Genomic DNA, 20412 nt, shown 5'->3' with positions numbered 1-20412 from the left:
TATCCACTCCACATCGCCCCTTTATCCACTCTACATCGCTCCTTATCCACTCCACATCGCCCCTTTATCCACTCTACATCGCCCTTAACCCACTCTACATCGCCCTTAACCCACTCTACATCGCCCCTTTATCCACTCCACATCGCCCCTTGACCCACTCTACATCGCTCCCTAACCCACTCTACATCGCCCCTTTATCCACACTAAATCGCTCCTTTATGCACTCTACATCGCTCCCTAACCCACTCTACATCGCCGCTTTATCCACTCTACATCGCTCCTTTCTCCACTCTACATCGCCCCTTTACCCACTCTACATCGCTCCTTTAGCCACTCTACATCGCCCCCTTACCCACTCCACATCGCTCCTTTACCCACTCTACATCGCTCCCTAACCCACTCTACACCGCTCCCTAATCCACTCTACATCGCACCTTTACCCACTCTACATCGCCCCTTAACCCACTCTACATCGTTCCTTAACCCACTCTACATCGCCCCTTAACCCACTCTACATCGCCCCTTATCCACTCTCCATCGCTCCCTAACCCACTCTACATCGCCCCTTTATCCACTCTACATCGCCCCTTTATCCACTCCACATCGCTCGAATCACCTCGCCATAATACCGCTATGACCTCTTTAGACCACAATAATAACTTGTGCCTTGTCACCCTTCACTTCCCTTCTGACTGAGTCCATCGACTGGTTGATCCAGGTTAGGTATGGGAATGGTGATGGTGGTGATGGTCTTAAGCATTTGGCTGAAGCTTTGAAAAAGTTGATTGAGGAGGCCATAAATAAGGCTGAAAAGTCCCTCGAAGCCGAAAAATCTAAACTTGAATGCCCTGTTAAGTATAAGGGAAATGAGTCCACTTGCCAGTATTATGATAGGCTGATTAAGGAAGCCAAGGACGCTAAAAATTCTGTTCATCCTAAAACTCAAATTCCAATAACTGAACTTGAAAAACAAAAACAACGCTGCCAAAATAACCACACTTATTACCGTGACGGTTCCAAGCAGAAAGCCTATGATGAAATTACTGAGCGTCAGAAACAACTTGATGATCTTAAAGATAAGCTTGAAACATTTACTGATGATCTCGGAAATAACCCTAATAGTAATATTTTAACGCATTTATGTGACGGTCTTCAGACTTTTCTTGGTTACTCCCCATCTTCCAAAGGCTACGACGGCACTGGGATTGTGTACTCTGACTTGGACAGGCTGTGTGACGGGGTGATGGGATTTTTGAGTGGCGTGCTTGGTGCGGTGAAAGATGATCCAAGCGTTAAGACATACACTTTGATAACTGAACTTGACCTTAATAAAATTTTAGATAATATGCATAATGGTGTTTATGGATTTGGTGTTTGCATAGACCATGTGATGCGTGTACTTCATGACTATGTTGCCGAGTTGAATAAGCGGACTGAGGCAGTTAATTCTAAATTAGCAACCTTGAGAGACGATAAAATAAGCGCAAAAATAACAGAAATAGATGCCACTCAAAACCTAGAAAAACAGTTGCAGCGCTGGCAGTCGACTGTTGACGGTATATCATCAACGGTCACTGAAATTGAAAACGATGTTGATACCTTAGACATCGCATTAAAAATGAAAATAACACGCGAAATGAATCAGATTGCAGGGGCAGTACATGTTTTAAAAAATACTGCATTCGGCGCAAAATTTGCGGAGCAGGCAAAGAGGGTGGACGATGAGTTACGTAAGCAAAAGAAACGTCTTCAGAACGACATAAATAGACAGAGTGAGAACGTCAAATATATGTTAGAGCAGAAATTCACGATGATATTAGACGGAATTCATGAGCTTAATAAAACAAGGAAAGATCGTTTTAAAATAATAAATGGGCTCCTGGAAGAAGCGTTGAAGCAGGCTGGCAGATTGGACGTAGATTACAAATCGTACATAACGTTTTATTTCGATACCATTAGGAATGCGGTTGAGGAAATTCATAGAAATTTAAAATCCAACACGTTGGCAATGAGCAATTTGGCAGCTTTTGCTCATGAAGAGTTTGATGCGATACGCAAAGGTGTTCAAAAAAACGGAACAACTGAGACGAATGAGGAAAGTATAGAGAATAAATGGGAGGCGTTGCAGGCGCACATTCGTAAGCTTGTTGACGGAATATACGTAGAGAGTGAACAAGCAAGCAATCTCGGTAATATCGAAAAGAAAGTCAAGGATTATGCCAAAACGTTTGAAGGAGAAAGTTTCAAGGCAAAGGTTGAACAATGGTTGGAAGACGTTTTCAAATCCGGAGAACCAGTATATTCGTCGATTGATGCATATGCGCATACTAACGTGACTAAAAGCTATTTTCGTTCAAATGGTCAATTGAAGGCAACGCAAAATGTGATAAAACACATCAGAGATACTATTAACGAAAGACTGCAATTAGTTATCACCGGCGTCACTAAAGTACAGAACACCGAAGGCTCCGATATCCACAAACGTGTTGCTAATATAAAAAAATGTCTCCGTTCATTTGTCGATCAGATTAATACTCATATGAATGCTACTGAGTTTCGAAAATCTGAAGTCGTTAAAAAAGTGGTTGCATTAATTGAGAAAGATTCGACCATTGTGAATACAGCAAAACAAGATCAGCACGACAAGAGCCTTCTCACATCAGCCATTTACCGCATCGCTCCACAACTGGTGGAGAAGGCCTCCAAAGCTACAACAGAACTGGTATGGCTGTCCGTTGATGACAGCAAAGCAACGGTAAACGCAAATTGCGCTATTGCAAAAGAAATAGATGAGGCCATATCTAAAGTGAAAGATATCGGTAAACAATTCGTAGAAGGGGGCACCAAAGATAAGTTTGGAAAAGCCCTCGATGACGCACTTATGACGGTTAAGCGACAGATAGAGATGCTTGGTAGAACATTAGATAAACATACTGGTTCCATTAAGACCACAGTAAATACAATTGAAACGGAAGTTTCTAAGAAGTTAGAAATGCTGAACAATGGCAATGCAGAGAGCGACAGTATTAAACAAATGGGAGATAAGGCTGCAGGAAAAATAGAGGAGTTGTATAAAGTATTATTCGACAAACTAAATGGCATTTTCGTTGCCGTCGACAGGACAAATGAAACGTTCGATATTACTATGAAAGCCTTTCGAACTTCAGTGGAAAACGCCTACCGTGAGTCCACGGATGCTATGCAAACCTTACGAGTCGATCTCACCGAATCCGCTGAACAAGCATTCAACAAAGTCAGCGATGAGATGCAAATACTTTTCGCTGATAATCACAGAGCTCATTTGAATGCACTAGGCGCACTAGTTAATGAACCTATTTCCGTCATTAATAAAATCATAAATGACGATTTGAACACCGGTGTTAAAGGTCTGCTGAAGCTGATGCTCAAGGACGATGGAGATATGTTGTTGAAGCTAAAAAATCACACGGACCTGGTAACCTCAGAAAAACTTCCTAACTTGTCCTGGAGGTTCAAAGATTATGTTGACGCTATTGCAATGTATGTTGAGTATCAAGCAAAAACGCCGCACATGCCTAAGGAGGACACCCAGCAATCCGTACATGTGAAAAATATTAAAGACAAATTTGATGACTTGCTGCAGCATCTTTGTCTTCATGATAAGAAACGAAATTGCGTATTCGATGACAAATTTAGTAAGTTATGTAATCACCTTTCCTCCTCCCTCGACCCCCAAGCGCTGCCGGACGCAGGACGGCCCGTGCTCAAGGCGCTGCGGGATGGGATGCTGGGATTCGTGGAGGAGTTGGAGAAGGGGTATGTGAGTAGGTATGATGGAGGTGAAAGTATTAAACAGTGGGTTTCGAAAGGTGAAAAAGAAGTTTTGACGCCTGAAGGAAAAAATGGCGCCAAGGTGTTTTTGACGATACTCGGTATTTTGCTTAATGATCTGATGTCATTGAGTGAGACATGTAAACAGGCACAATTTAAACCAATTCACTCAGCGTACAATAAATATAACAGTATTATTGCCGATTTCTTTAGCAGTCATGGCTACAAGGTTCCCAAGTTGCGTGACTCCCATGAGAGTGAGTTGAGTAATAAGCAGGAGTGTACGGGAACAGACATATATAGGAAGATCAATGACAAAAAGTTCAGCATTTTCCAGATTGCGCATCTGCAGCAATGGTTAACTGAGAAAAACAAAGAATGGTACATTGCTACTAGTGATGTAACCAAAATGAGTCTCCTCGACATCCTCCATTTCCTGTATGACTGCCTTGAAAACTACTACAGCGTTTCCCACTTGCGCCATATCGAGAGACCGAAATCGCCATCGTCCGTGTACGATATGCTTCGCTGGTTGACTGGCCTTCCTCATAATACCGTGTTCGCAAAAGTATCAGTTGGCGATATTGGTCAACTGTTTGAGAAGCCGGAGGAAGAAAAGAACGACGACACTGTCGGTATCTCTGTGGTAGACGACGACGAACAGCTGCCTGCGTATCCAGCTCCAGTTACAGCTGCAAACATACGAGGTGCTCTTCAAAATGTCTGCGTCGACGCCGAAGACGTGCTAATAGGAATTCTTGGTTATGGCCACGCGGAAGGCATCTATGCCGTCGACTTCAATACGAACCCAGACGGTTTCTCGTATCCTGCAGCTCCAGGTGCGTGCTTCGATATGTTAGTAGATATACTGAAGAGATTGTATGACCAATTGTTTTTCCTATTCATCCAGTGTCAGCGTACCTACGAAGCTAACAGTTGGCGTGATTGTTGGTACGGTAGGGGAATAGCCGGGTCATCATGGACCTGCAACGAGAAGCAATGTGCCAACCAAAACTGTCCCCAAATAGCTGACCAAAAGGCCGACCAAAAGCGTGACCAAATCGCTAAGCAAACGTGTGACCAGCACCCCAACTGTGGCCTTAAGTCACCGTTGCAATCATTCCTAGAAGATGGTTTGCAAGGTTTCCTCCCTCACTCCTTCACCAAACCGGGATGCAAGCTAGAATGCACCGTGTCCAATCACCGCGGATTACCGTGCAAAACACCGATGGGCTTTAAAGACATAAGCGTTACCGCCTCGCATACACGTAAAGGTGAACACCTCATGCGTGCTCTTGAAGGGTTTTGTGGAGAGTCCGACAGTCCACTTAACAAGCTTTGTGGCGACTTAGCATGTCTTTTGCAGCAGCCTCCGCAAAATCTCGGTGACATGTTTGCGTTCTATTTCTGCTTCGTTAATGGCTGGGGAAAGAATGCTCCATTGCACAAAAGTAACGCATTTATTGACGCTGTTAGGAAAGCTAATTTCGGGGATTACAGTAAAACGTTGGAGATCGCTCCATTGTTCGAGAACAGCCATCATATGCGGAATCAGGAATCTACCCATACTAAAGGTGATTTATATTGTCTCTACAGTTGTGATTATGAAGGGGAGGTACAAATCACGTGCGGTCGCTATATGGCACCGATTGGCTTGAAGACGTGGCATGTCTTCTCAAGCCAAAATGCAGACAAATATCTATCTTGGATTATATATTTAACGGAAACGTTTTACAGTTATCTTGAGAACCTATACAAGGAATGTTGTGAGAAGTGCAACAAGAAGGGAACCAGGTGCCACGACACTAGATGTGTGAAGAATTGTCATGTCAAGTCCTATTATGAAGCACAAGAATCAGCAACGGAATCCGCAAAAACTGCAAAACCAGTTGCACTGTCTACCCAAAAACAACATGACCAACTCTGCAAAACTATAGCTAGATGCCCTTTCAGTCGACCAACATTGTATAAGTACGGGTTCGTATTAAATAGCTTGACGAACCTGAGCGGTGCGGAGTATATTGAAACAAAGCGTACTTGTGGAGACTTATGCAAAACATTAGAGAGAGTGCTCAACAAGAAAGAATCAGCTGAAGCACCGCTTGCAACCTTGATATACAGAACAATTCCAAATTTCTTATGGGAAATACGTAAACCATTCTCCTACCTTGTCCTAGCCCTCTGGCTCCTCTCTCTCCTGTACCTCCTCCACATCATGGTCATCCGCCTAGACCTGCTCCACATCAAATCGCATCTACATAGTCCCTCATCGCATCGTATTTCTGCTCAATCACTACTTGCTGCTGCACGTGTTAACAAACTGGGCAGGGTGTTTTACCTGCAACCGTAATCGTACTCACGTGTCTACTATCTACACTCACCTAGCATATCACCTACTCACCTAACCAATGAATTGTAATTTTATCTGTTGTATCACTCATTAATCGTTGTATGTGATTGTGTAATAGTTAACTAATGTGCTGACCAATGTGGTGACCAATGTGTTGACCAACGTGGTGACCAAAGTGGTGACCAAAGTGTTGACCAAAGTGCTGACCAACGTGGTGACCAATGTGCTGACCAAAGTGTTGACCAACGTGTTGACCAATGTGCTGACCAAAGTGCTGACCAACGTGGTGACCAACGTGGTGACCAAGGTGCTGACCAAAGTGTTGACCAAGGTGCTGACCTATGTGCTGACCAAGGCGCTGACAAAGGTGCTGACCAACGCGTTGACCAATGCCATGACCAAGGTGCTGACCAAAGTGGTGACCTATGTGCTGACCAAAGTGGTGACCAATGTCATGACCAAAGTAGTGACCAAAGTGCTGAACTACCACCTGACCAAGTAATGTTCACGGCAGCGATGACATGGACACGGCAGCGATGACATCAACACGGCAGCGATGACATGGTCACGGCAGCGATGACATGGTCACGGCAGCGATGACATGGTCACGGCAGCGATGACATGGACACGGCAGCGATGACATGGTCACGGCAGCGATGTCTTGGTCACGGCAGCGACGACATGGACACGGCAGCGATGACATGGACACGGCAGCGACGACATGGACACGGCAGCGATGACATGGACACGGCAGCGATGACATGGTCACGGCAGCGATGACTGGTCACGGCAGCGATTACAGCAGACACGGCAGCGATGACAGCAGACACGGCAGCGATGACATGTACACGGCGGCGATGACATGTACACGGCGGCGATGACATGGTGACCTAAGTGGTGATTATCATCCACTCCACATCACCTCTTTACCCACTCTACATCGCCCCTTTACCTTCCTACATCGCCCCTTAACCCACTCTACATCGCCCCTTTACCCACTCTACATCGCTCCTTAACCCACTCTACATCGCCCCTTTGTCCACTCTACATCGCTCCTTAACCCACTCTACATCGCTCCCTAACCCACTCTACATCGCTCCTTTATCCACTCTACATCGCTCCCTAACCCACTCTACATCGCCCCTTTACCCACTCTACATCGCTCCTTCATCCACTCTACATCGCCCCTCTATCCACTCTACATCGCCCCTTAACCCACTCCACATCGCCCCTTAAACCACTCTACATCGCTCCCTAACCCACTCTACATCGCCCCTTTATCCACTCTACATCGCTCCTTATCCACTCCACATCGCTCCCTAATCCACCCTACATCGCTCCCTAACCCACTCCACATCGCTCCCTTATCCACTCTACATCGCTCCCTTATCCACTCTACATCGCTCCTCTATCCACTCTACATCGCTCCTTTACCCACTCTACATTTCTCGAATTACCTCGCCATAATACCGCTATGACCTCTATTAACCATAGCAATAACTTGTGCCTTGTCGCCCTTCACTTCCCTGCTTCCACCGCTTGCCACTGCCCTGACCATGTGCCGCCTAGGGAGTTTGACAAGAAATTTGGTGAAATTAAAATGTGCGAAATAACCTCAAATAACAACCCTACTAACATCTTTAACAACCTCTGCTCCGGCCTTCAGACATTCCTCGGCTTCAACTCTGCTTCCAAGGGCTACGACGGCAGTGGCATTGTGTACTCTGACCTGGATAGGCTGTGTGACGGGGTGATGGGATTTTTGAGTGGTGTGCTTGAGGGGGTGAAAAACGAAAATGAAGTGACAACTTATGATAAAAATACAGATAATAACATTAATACAGTTATTACAAAATTAGAAGATAAAATTGGCTCCGGGCGTACTGGGCTTTTGGAGGCTGTCGCGGAGGTGAAGGCGTGGTTGGAGGGGTATGAGAGGGAGGTGGAAAGAAAGAATTCTGAAATAAAAACATCAATGAATAAAATATCGACTGAAATCGGAAGCTTAATAACAAAAATTGAACCTATGAAAAATTCGGAATACAGTGCTTATTCTCAAGGCGTCCTTAAGGATTGGCTTGATGATGTAAAAGAGCTCCCGACGTATTGTAGCATAACGGCATTGAATGTTCGTAGACTTGATGATTACGTGGAGAAACAATTAATGCCATCTGTGGAACTGGTTTCGCAGGCTGCTAAGAATCTTAGGGACTCGACAATTGAGGACCTCAAGGGGCTTGCGGAGGCAGTAAGCAAGGTAGACAGGGAATTCTTCGATCTAGATGAAATGGTTAACGAAGGATTGAGTGATAAATCATATGGTTTAAAAGGTAAGTTGGAGATGGAAAAACATGCTGTGCTCGTAACGATCAGCACAGGATTTACCAATCTACAGAAAAAGTTGGAAGATGAGTTCAGCAGAATTGGCAAAAAAATGCAAACCGTTATGGACAATAAGACAAGGTGTTTCAAAGATATTAATGATCTTTTAATAAGTGATACGGGACTGTTGAGTAGGTTCGATGAAAATTATAAAAATCATATCCTACGGAAGTTGGAATTTCTAAGAGAAGAAGCAAACAAATTTTGTGATGCGCTGCAGCGGAATAAAAAGGAACTAAGTCTTCTTCTCAAACGGGCTCAGGGGAGCTTCAGAGAGTTGAAAAATAAGGTAATTGACGGATCTACGAGAAAAGGGATAGTTAGCGATTGGAACTGTCTTTTTCGAGAACTGAATGGGCTTGTCAGTGGTCTCAACGGCAGTGATGGAAACCTAAAAGAGATTGCGAAGAAAGCAGAGGCGTATGTCGCCCAATTTAAAAAACTAGATGATGGTGATAGTGGGTTGAAAAAAATTGTGGAGGACTGGTTTAATTCTGTTTTGAAAAGCGAGGCTGTGACTCAGTATATTGACGCTTACGTTCATACTAACAAGAAAAATTATTTTAAGCAGCAGGACCAAGAGGAATTAAAATCCAAGGTTGCGGAACATATTAGCAAAGTTATTAACCCTAAACTTAACGCAGTTGTTAAAACAGTGCCAGCAGTCGACGCATCGAAAGGCGACAATGTTTCGACGTGTTTGACTAAAATTAGGAAATGTCTGCTATCTTTGACCGAACAACTGACAGGTAGTACTCAAAACAAAGATTTAAAAACGGCTACCATAGTGCCGGAGATTATTTCATCTATTTCGAGGGAAGGTAACCTAACGCAAACAGGTCGTGGTACAGACCATGACAAAAGCGCTCTTCACTATACCGTCAAGCACATATTTGGAGGCCTTGCCGCTAAGGCGAAGACAGCTGCCACCGAACTTGTATGGATGGTCGATGACACAAAGATTGGTCAGTCAAAAAAGTCAAGCATAGCAACAGAGATAGACGGTGCTACAAAACTTGTCGAAGAATTCATCACGAAATTTAATGGCAGTGAAAGTGCCGCGAAGAAAATTGATGATGCATTGGATACTGTAAAACGAAGCGTCATCGCGCTAGATCCAATATTAGCAGAGAGACAGACAATGGACCAAAAAATCGTTGAAATTGACGGAGAGCTTGATAACCTTACCAACTTTTCGAAAGACAACGGCACCATTGCAATAATTAAAACGCAGACGGACAATATCATGACAACCTTAAGAGACACTATAGATGAAATCACTTTAACAGTGGCTAACGGCAATGAAACTTTGACGACGGAAATTGCAGCATCGCAAAATACATTCTACGAGGTATACGACATCTCACAGAAAGCCGTCTCAAAACTGCAGCAATCTCTTACCCAAACAGTTGTCGATACATTTCGACGCGTCGAAGCAGCCGTTGACACATTCCATAACACGTACGTTACATCTTCAAATCGTGCACTGCGGGAAATCAGAAAAGAGTCCCTGAAACAATTCGTGCTGTCCAAGGAGCCTACTCTTAGAAATTTTAAAACCCTAGTCACCATTCAGCTATCGAAAATTGACGCTATAATTCACGACAACAAGAACAGCGGCCTCAAAGGCCTAATGACTAAGCTATACGGCGGCGGGCATACCGGTCAAGGCCCGCAGCGTAATATGCTTGTTGACGTAATGAGCGCTATAAGCCAAGATGCCTCAGTAAATTGCGCCAACTTGTCACTAAACCTCCGAGAATATGTGCAATCAATTTTCTATTACATCACCTCCCAAACCACCCCCTCCTCCCAACTGGTCACCGACCTCCAAGCCCGCACTTACGCCCTCCTCACCCACCTCCACGAGAACAATCGCACCTTCACCTTTGACTCCGGTTTCCGCTCCCGCCTCCACGGCCTGACCTCCGCCCTGTCCACGTTCAACCCCGCTCTCTTCGCGAACCCGCACCACCCGCAACTCCTGGATGCGCTGAAGGCAGGGATGCACGGGCTGGTAGCGGAGATGGAAAAGGCGTATGTTAATAGGTATTGTGGTAGTAAGGGAATCAGTTGGGAGGAGACAAAGCAGCAAAAAACAGAACCAACCGCCGACGCTACGCGCTGCGCTAAAGTTTTTATGACCTGCCTGCCGATGTTGCTTAACGACCTTAGCAAGGTGAAGGAAAAATGTCAGCAGGGAGAGGGGTGGTATAAACTTAAAATAAATTCGCATCCTAAAAACAATCTCGGGCCTTTCCTGAAGTCATGTGGCTACAGTGTTGCGAGCGATGTTCCGTTGCAAGATGGCGAGCTGCAGAATTCGTCCAAGATGAAGGGAGAGCACATCCATACAATCCTCGCCAAAATCATAAACATCTCGGAGCATGAACACGTCCCGCAATGCAGGTCTCCAAAGAAGAAACATAACTTTAATATCATGGACTTCATTGGGTGTCTCAACGATCATCTTCATGAGTATTACGGTGTCAACCACTACGCCACTTTCACCGCATCGAAGCATCCGTCTACCATCTCCGATATGCTCCAGTGGCTAAGCGGCCTTCCGTTTAATGCTGTCTACTCCGATCTCGCGCTCAACGGTTTTGAAGCTTTGTTTGAAGAGCCGAAGGAAACAGACGCCAAAAGTATTGACGGCGGTATACCTGTGGATGTAGAGAAGGAACGATCTTTGGATGCGTATCCTACACCTATAAATGTTAATTTGCTATCGACTTCCCTTCGCGATGTCTGCCACCACGCGGAGGAAACGCTCATCTCGTTCCTGGGCCACGGACACTCGGGTGGCATCTACGCGTGTGAGTTCAACACCAACTCGGCAAAATTAACGTACCCAAGTGACCCATCCAAATGTCTCGATTTACTGTTCGAGGTGATCAGCAGGGTATATAATCAGCTGTTTTTCCTCTTCAAACAGTGCTCGTACACCACCAAGCTGGGCGGCTGGTACGATTGCTGGTATGGTCAGGGAGTCGGAGGCTCCGCTTGGAACTGCAATACCCTGCAGTGTCCTGGGCAAAGTGCTGAGCAAAAGGCTGACCAAGAGCACAACCAAAAGTGCAACCAAAGGTGTGACCAAACAGCTGAGTGCGGTGTCAAATCGCCACTTCAATCGTTCCTTGAGGACGGCCTACCAGGCTTCCTCCCTCACCCGTACAGCAAGTCCAACTGCAAGCCAACCTGCACTGCGCCCGGTCACTTCGGCAAGGTATGCATCACGCCCATGGGCTTCAACGACATCAGCGGCATGGCCTCGCGCAGGCAGCAGGGTAGGCATATCATGGACGTGCTCCGCGAATTCTGTGGCAGTGAGCACGCTCCGCTCAGCCGTCTCTGTGGCCTGTTGACATGTCTATTGACCAGGCCGCCGCAGACGCTGGGAGATATGTTTGCGTTTTATTATAACTTCTTGAATGGGTGGCATTCGGGCAATGGAGTTCGTGAAAAGCAGAGAGAGATTGCGTATAGCCTAGCCGTCAAAGATGCCAACTTCGAAAATAGCGATAACCCGTTGGAGGTTAGCTCAATGTTTAAAAGCATCAGCCATAAATCAAAACATGGTGACACCCATGTTAAAGGTGATCTGTTTAGTCTTGTAGCCTGCGATCAAAGCATGGCTAAAGACACATACTGCGGCCGGTACCTGCAGCCTTGTGGTCAACATATATGGACTGTCTTCTCCGAGAAACACGCCGGCAACTACTTATCGTGGATAGTTTATCTAACGGAAACATTTTATGATCTACTAAAAATGTTATATGATGATTGCAATAACAAATGCGGTCAGGACCATTCCAAGTGCAATCGCACCAGCTGCGCGGTTGGGTGTCCAACCAAGTCAACGTCGGAATCTAAAACTTCATCGCAAAACCCATACCACCATTCCAAATGCAGTACCATTGTAACATGCAAGTCAACGCTTCCTACTTTCTGCAGATATGGCTTCGTATTTGACAGTCCTCAATCCCTATACGGCGAGTATGGCGATGATAAGAAGCGGACGTGCAAAGATTTCTGCAGAGCGTTGAACAGAGTACTCAGCGACGATAAGAAAGTGAATGACGTACTTGCTAAGTTGAAATTCGAGACCATTCCAACTTTCTTGTGGAACATTCGCAGTAAATTCTTCTGGACCACCGTCGCCCTCTGGCTCCTCTCTTTCCTCTACCTCATCCACATCATGGTCATCCGCCTAGACCTGCTCCACATCAAATCGCATTTGCATAGTCCCTCATCACATCGCATAGCTGCTCAATCACTACTCGCAGCTGGACGTGTTAACAAGCTTAACAGAGTGTTTTATCTGCAACCATAATCGCACTCACGTGTTCACTATCTACACTCACCTAGCAATTCACCTACTCACCTAACTTATGAATTGTTGTTTGATGTTTTGAATCACTCATTAATCGTTGTATGTGATTGTGTAATAGTTAACTGATGTGTTGACCAAGATGCTGACCTAAGTGGTGACCAAAGTGTTGACCAAGCACCTGACCAATGCCATGACCAAAGTGGTGACCTAACTGCTGACCAAAGTGCTGACCAAAGTGGTGACCAAAGTGCTGCCCAATGCCATGACCAAGGTGCTGCCCAATGCCATGACCAAGGTGCTGACCAATGCCATGATCAACGTGGTGACCAACGTGGTGACCAATGTGCTGACCAAGGTGGTGACCAACGTGGTGACCAATGTGCTGACCAACGTGATGGTCACGGCAGCGATGGCATGGTCACGGCAGCGATGGCATGGTTACGGCAGCGATGACACGGACATGGCAGCGATGACAGTGCTGACCAGAGTGGTGATTATCATCCACTCTACATCGCCCCTTTACCCACTCTACATCGCTCCTTAACCCACTCTACATCGCTCCCTAACCCACTCTACATCGCTCCCTAACCCACTCTACATCGCCCCTTTATCCACTCTACATCGCCCCTTTATCCACTCTACATCGCCCCTTTATCCACTCTACATCGCCCCTTTACCCACTCTACATCGCCCCTTAACCCACTCTACATCGCCCCTTTATCCACTCTACATCGCCCCTTAACCCACTCTACATCGCCCCTTAACCCACTCTACATCGCTCCCTAACCCACTCTACATCGATCCTTTACTCATCCTACATCGCCCCTTTATTTACTCTACATCGCCCCTTTGACCACCCTACATCGCCCCTTTATCCACTCTACATCGCCCCTTTATCCACTCTACATCGCTCCCTAACCCACTCTACATCGCCCCTTACCCACTCTACATCGCCCCTTTATCCACTCCACATCGCTCCTTAACGCACTCTACATCGCCCCTTAACCCACTCTACATCGCTACCTTACCCACTCTACATCGCTCCTTAATCCACTCTACATCGCTCCTTTACCCACTACACATCGCTCCTTTACCCACTACACATCGCTCCCTAACCCACTCTACATCGCCCCTTTATCCACTCTACATCGCTCGAATCACCTCGCCATAATACCGCTATGACCTCCATTAGCCATAGCAATAACTTGTGCCTTGTCACCCTTCACTTCCCCTCGTCCCCCTCTTGCCACTGCCCTGACCATGTGCCGCCTAGTGAGCTTGACAAGAAATTTGACAAAATTTAAAACCTTAAAATTACCTCAAATAACAACCCTACTAACATCCTTAATAACCTCTGCTCTGGGCTCGAAACTTTCCTCGGCTTCAACTCTGAGACCAAAGGCTACGATGGCAGCGGTATTGTGTACTCTGACTTGGACAGGCTGTGTGACGGGGTGATGGGATTTTTGAGTGGTGTGCTTGGTGCGGTGAAAGATGATGATGCAGTTAAAACGTATTATCCTGTAGATAAAATGACTGAAACACTCAAAAAAATTAAAAACAGTATGCACAATCCTGGCGGATTGTCTGCGGCCGTTGAGGCTGTGAGCGATGCGCTGGGGGAGTGGGATGGAGAGCTTCAAAAGAAAATTGATAAAATTGTAAAAGATGGCGGTGAAGGCACTTTAAAAGCATTGAAAGATAGAATTGGTGACAATATTGTGGCAGTTCAACAGTTGAACACTCATTCCCTGGATATTGTGATTGACAAGATGGCGTCCACGGTAGCTGACGGTTTGGAAGAAAATCTAAAAATAATTGCCGAAGCCGTCAGAACACTTGATGGCCCTCTGCAAACAAAAATCTGGTTAGATTTTGAGAAAATTAAAACCGAAGTCTTGACCATTAGAAAATCGTCGACAAGGGATGAATTTCATTTACGTGGACTAGTAAAGCACCTTAGTAATAAGCTTAATATGTTGAAAGATAATATTCACAATGTCGTGGAAACGCAGACTGAAAAGCTAGAGAAGTCGTTGAAAGCGAATATAAGAATGATTCATGATCAAGTGTTGCATATCAATGAATTGCTTATGCAATACGTATTGGAGTTGACGCAGTGGGTAAGCAAGGCCGATGAAATTATTGATGGCACCTTACAGCAAGTAGGGAAAATATTGAAAGAGGTAGACGACAACAAAGGTGCTAAGTTGAAGAATGCAATTATAGCAGCCGCATTGCAATCGAAACAGAAGGCGGATGCTCTTCAGAGGGCAGGTAGCGCGGCTGCGGATAGTGTTGAGAGAAAAGTTACCGCGGCGCTTTCGGAGGTTGCTAAAACGAATCTAGCTCTTAGAGATAATTTAAATGGGTTGAAAGTTGAGCTCCAGATGCTTATTGGCGGGTATTTTAGTAAGTACGTTGAAGAAGTTCAAAAGAAAGTTAAGGCAATCAAGGGGGATGGAGAAGAAAAAGGACTGGGGGGCATTAATGCAAAAGTTATGGAGTATGTCACTCAGTACGGTAACGAGGATACGTTCGGAAAAAACATTGGGGAGTGGGTTGGAAGCATATTGGACACAGACGAGATGGCGAAGTATTGGTTTGGAAGGTATGTTAGCGCGAACACAGAGCAGGTGAAGGTAGGCATCAGTAGTCACATATATAACGAATTTGTTCGGGATGCAAACGGTGTTCTCAGAGTCGACGCGACTGAAGTGTCCACAGCATTGGCAAACATCCAGTCGTTTCTTACCACATTTGCTGCTACAGTTGAATCAAAAGTTAGGCAAGACCAAATTGTAGAATTCGCTGAACAGATGCATCGAGCATTGCAAGCACGACACGGTGTTGCTCTCACTGGCAACGCTACACATCTTCAAAACGCCTTGAAATCAATTTTGCCAGCGATCGCGTCAATAGCCAAAAAGTTTGGTTCGCAAATCCAGGAACTGGTGGATGATTGTTTGATTGGCAACGTCGACGAGGCGCTTGAAGTAACTGACGAGTTACTTAATGGTTTCACCGACGCGCTTAAACCTGCGCGAGAAAATGCAAATGCCGCCACCGATCCCTTCAACCCATACACCTCCGGCTCTAGCCAGACACCTAAACTTGGAGACAATATTGCAAAAACTATTGACGGCATACTGGAAAAGGAGATCGGACAAACTAATAATGGTAATGCGCCGGGTAAAGTGGATATGAACACTGAAAAAACGTTTCGCAATTATAATAGTTTCATACAACAGGATAAGATTACGAGTGATAAGGCGACGCTGACCGGCGAGAAGGATAAACGAGAAGGATCCCTCCCCGCGGCGATCGGTGATATTGAGAGAGAGGTGAAGACTGCTTTAGCAACAATAGATGGCCTTAAGAGTGATGCTTTCAAACAGTACCAATACGTAACGCAAAATCTAAGCAGTCTTTGCAATAATATTGAAAAAGCGGCAGGTAGCAGCATTGAAAGTGGGCTGCAGAGCGTTTTGACATCGTTTAAAGAAAAGCAAATTTCGAGAAACGATTCAACAGAAGGTCTAGCAAAAATGATTGAAGAGATTAAATTGCTGCAAAAGAATCAAGTTGTCAAACTAGGAAACGCTGTAGGGTTATTGTTTACAGACACCCTCCCAGATGTTGTGAAACAGTGTAGGACATTCTTATGGATCCATTTGGATGAACAAATTACCCACTCCATCAACAGCATCAAAAAGGACGCCCTCAATCGATATGTCATGTTGAAAAGGAGGGAATTGAATGAACTGCAGACTTTCGTCGAGAAAATGCGTATGTCTATGCAGAATATCGTAGACCTAGATTCAGTGACTAGCGTTAAAGGTTTGTTGAAAGTTGTAAGAGGATCTACTTTTGATGTGCAAAACAACATCCCTCAATTTTACGGAAGTGAAGATCCTACGTTGCTTACAAATGTCAAAGAAGCTGTGTTTCCGACAACTCTTCAACCTCTGCCGGAAAGGACAATAAAAGAACGGCTTGTTGCATTATCTACCGCTCTCAACAACTATGTCAAACCAATATTAGACTACATTCACAACCAAGTGAACCAGCTAACCAAACCTCCAACCAACCCCCCGCCCACCGACCAACCCACCGACCAACCCACCGACCCAGCCAAACAGCTAACCAAAATCAAAACTGACTTCGACGAATTACTTGAACATCTTAAAAATAATTCTGATAAGACTAGAATTTATAATTACGATCATCCTTTCACCGAAAAACTTGCCTCCCTCAAAAACGCCACTAACGATTTATCCCCCTCCCTCTTCGCCAACCCCCGGCACCCGGAGCTGCTCGATGCGGTCAGAGCGGGGCTGGAGGGGCTTGTCAAGGAGATGGAGCGGGTGTATGTGAACGGGTATGATGGAGGTGATACAATTAAAAGATGGACACATAGGGAAACTGGAGATGTAGAATTAACGGCTGATGGCCGAAATGGCGCAAAAATATTTTTGAGCATACTCGAGATACTTTTCCATGATTTGTCAAAACTGTTACAAGGATGTGTTCCTCGTGGTGATTCTCATGGTAGAAATATACGCCTGAATGACATAAGCAACGACGGTAATCAAACCAAAAACCCCCTTGGTAAATGGCTGCACGAACGTGGATACACGGTGTCAGACGATGAGCGTACTCAAAACGGGGAGTTGGACAGAAGAAAGAACGGTAAGCAAATCATGGAGTTATATTTAAAAACAATTATTGGCTCTAATAACGCGCACCTTACCACCTGTAAACCGAATGGAAAAACGAAAGACTTTCGCACCTTGGACATTCTTAGTTGCCTCGTCGGCCACCTTAAAACATTTTACGAAGTATGCCACCTTCGCCATATTAGCAAACCCAAAGCACCGCGTAATATCAATGAAATGCTTTACTGGGTCTGCGGTTTATGTCATCATCCAGGACTCTATTCATTAAGGTTGCACGTCATGGAATTGTTCCCTAAGCCAAAGGGGAAGGAAAAGATGACACATAAAGAGATTGGATCCGCGAATTTGACATTGGATGTTCAGACAGAGGCAGACATTACAGCACGGGCACTTGACGCGAAACTGCTACCCATTTGCGGAAACTCCCATGATATCCTCGTTGCCATCCTCGGGTACGGTAACGCCGAAGGCCGCTATGCGTGCGAATTTCGTATCAACCCTGATGGTCTGTCGTATCCAGCAGATCCCGCGCAATGCTTAGACATGTTGCTAGACATACTCCGCCGATTGTTCTTGCAGTTCAGGTATTTATCCAAACGCTGCAGTGTAGCTGCTGAACACCACGGTTGGAGTGAGTGTCAGTACGGCAAAGAAATTCCGACTACCAAATCGCACTGCAACAACGGATTAACAGACCAACCAAGGAGCCAACCAAACACTCAACCAAATTGTCAACCAACGTGCCAAGCAACGTGCCAGGTAAATTGCCAACCAAATTGTCAATCAACTTCCCCTCTAATGTCATTGCTAAACGATTGCCTACCGGGCCACCTACCGCATATATTGGAATCCGTTGGCTGCAAAGCTCAATGTAGGACGTGCTCTCCTAGTAACAGTGGTAAGCCATGCCTTACGCCCTTCGGTTTCCGTGCCTTCACTGGATCCACCAAAACGGGCAAGTTCCTATGCTCCGTGCTCAAAACTTTCCTAAATAATGATTATGTCAAATACTTGTGCTGTCTTCAGCCCAAGCCTCCCAAGACGTTACCAGAACATTTCGGTTTTGCGTTGTCGCTGGTTAAGGGATGGTCGAATATCTCTAAGTTGTCCCAGAATATGAAAAGTAAATACAGTTTCCAGTCGTCATTTGAATCACGCGTACGTGATGTCTCCCTTAAGTTATATCCCGATTCCTATGAACTAACCAAAACATTGATGAAAGCGTACGGTTCACAGGCTGTTTTGCATGAAGATTGCAAGCATCCGCACCTTGTCAATTTCACCAGCTCGGAAATATGTCGTTACGATGCTGCAGATGTAGCCTGCGCTCCCTACCTTCAATCGTTATGTGCAGATTCATATGAATACATGGCCATCAACAACTGCAGCCTGTACCTATCGTGGGCCATATACCTTTCATGGGATTTCTGGCGATTGCTGAACGATTTGTACAATGACTTCTGCAACATATTCTGTGCCGATTGGGGCTGCCGCAGCTGTTTGAGAGGCGATACGTGCAAGAAAGGATCGCATGGTCTCACTGACGAAAAAAGCGGGAACCCACATTGCCAGTGTTCATCAATAGTGGATTGTAAGGGCGTGTCGCCGACGCTGTACCGATATGGATTCAGTTTTGGTGAAGCTGACAAGTTGAGTAATAACCAATATAAAAAGAAGTGTTCCGATTTCTGCGGTCAGTTAAATAAGTTGCTAAATTCCAAATATTTCACTGACCTATTCGACAAGTGCGACGAATTCCTCTTCAAAATCCGCGCTCCCTTCATCTGGCTGAACGTCGCCCTCTGGCTCCTCTCTTTATTGTACCTCCTCCACATCATGGTCATCCGCTTGGACCTGCTCCACATCAAATCGCATCTACATAGTCCCTCGAGTCATCGCATAGCTGCTCAATCACTACTTGCTGCTGCACGTGTTAACAAACTGGGCAAAGTGTTTTACCTGCAGCCGTAATCGTACTCACGTGTTTACTGTCTACACTCACCTAGCATCACCTACTCACCTATACAACGTATTGTAATCTAATGTTTTGAATCTCTCATTAATTGTTGTATGTGATTGTGTAGTAGTTAACTAAAGTGCTGACCAAAGTGCTGACCAAAGTGCTGACCAATGCCATGACCAACGTGTTGACCAATGTGCTGACCAAAGTAATGACCTATGTGCTGACCAATGTGCTGACCAAGGTGCTGACCAAAGTGCTGACCAATGCCATGACCAACGTGGTGATCAAAGTGCTGACCAATGCCATGACCAAAGCGGTGACCAACGTGCTGACCAATGTGCTGACCAAGGTGCTGACCAATGTGCTGACCAAAGTGCTGACCAAAGTGTTGACCAAGGTGTTGACCAAGCACCTGACCAAAGTGGTGACCAAAGTGTTGACCAAGGTGCTGACCAATGCCATGACATAAGTGATGACCAAAGTGCTGACCAAGTTGTTGACAAATGTGCTGACCAAAGTGTTGACCTAAGTGGTGACCAAGATGCTGACCAAGGTGGTGACCAATGCCACGACCAAAGTGCTGACCAAAGTGCTGACCAAAGTGCTGACCAAGGTGATGACCTATGTGCTGACCAAAGTGCTGACCAAAGTGGTGACCAAGCACCTGACCAACGTGCTGACCAATTCCATGACCAAAGTGTTGACCAAGGTGCTGACCAATGCCATGACCAAAGTGCTGACCAATGCCATGACCAAGGTGGTGACCAACGTGGTGACCAACGTGGTGACCTACCACCTGACCAATGCCATGACCAAAGTGTTGACCAAGGTGCTGACCAATGCCATGACCAAAGTGCTGACCAAGGCCATGACCAACGTGCTGACCAAAGTG

General features: G+C 45.6%; 4 protein-coding genes across 4 annotated transcripts; all 4 read left to right on the top strand.

Moving 5' to 3' along the window:
- Nucleotides 1-1243: 1243 nt before the first annotated feature.
- Nucleotides 1244-6160, top strand: BBBOND_0006290 (hypothetical protein, conserved; the record flags this gene model as incomplete). Its single annotated transcript, XM_012915455.1, has 1 exon — nucleotides 1244-6160. The coding sequence occupies one exon, from the start codon at nucleotides 1244-1246 to the stop codon at nucleotides 6158-6160; it is 4917 nt and encodes a 1638-aa protein (XP_012770909.1).
- Nucleotides 6161-7760: 1600 nt separating this feature from the next.
- On the top strand, nucleotides 7761-12878 carry BBBOND_0006280 (hypothetical protein, conserved; the record flags this gene model as incomplete). Its single annotated transcript, XM_012915454.1, has 1 exon — nucleotides 7761-12878. One exon carries the CDS (start codon nucleotides 7761-7763, stop codon nucleotides 12876-12878), a length of 5118 nt encoding a protein of 1705 aa, XP_012770908.1.
- Nucleotides 12879-14335: 1457 nt separating this feature from the next.
- Nucleotides 14336-19528, top strand: BBBOND_0006270 (hypothetical protein, conserved; the record flags this gene model as incomplete). The annotated part of the gene is made up of 1 exon (XM_012915453.1): nucleotides 14336-19528. The coding sequence occupies one exon, from the start codon at nucleotides 14336-14338 to the stop codon at nucleotides 19526-19528; it is 5193 nt and encodes a 1730-aa protein (XP_012770907.1).
- Nucleotides 19529-19692: 164 nt separating this feature from the next.
- BBBOND_0006260 (hypothetical protein, conserved) lies at nucleotides 19693-19989 on the top strand (the record flags this gene model as incomplete). Its single annotated transcript, XM_012915452.1, has 1 exon — nucleotides 19693-19989. The coding sequence occupies one exon, from the start codon at nucleotides 19693-19695 to the stop codon at nucleotides 19987-19989; it is 297 nt and encodes a 98-aa protein (XP_012770906.1).
- Nucleotides 19990-20412: the final 423 nt, after the last annotated feature.

This window comes from Babesia bigemina, scaffold Bbigscaff_77696 (genome assembly GCF_000981445.1).
Source record: "Babesia bigemina genome assembly Bbig001, scaffold Bbigscaff_77696".
NCBI classification, from domain to species: domain Eukaryota; phylum Apicomplexa; class Aconoidasida; order Piroplasmida; family Babesiidae; genus Babesia; species Babesia bigemina.
The sequence above is the reverse complement of the archived record's forward strand: the minus strand, read 5'-3'. Positions and strand labels throughout refer to the sequence as shown.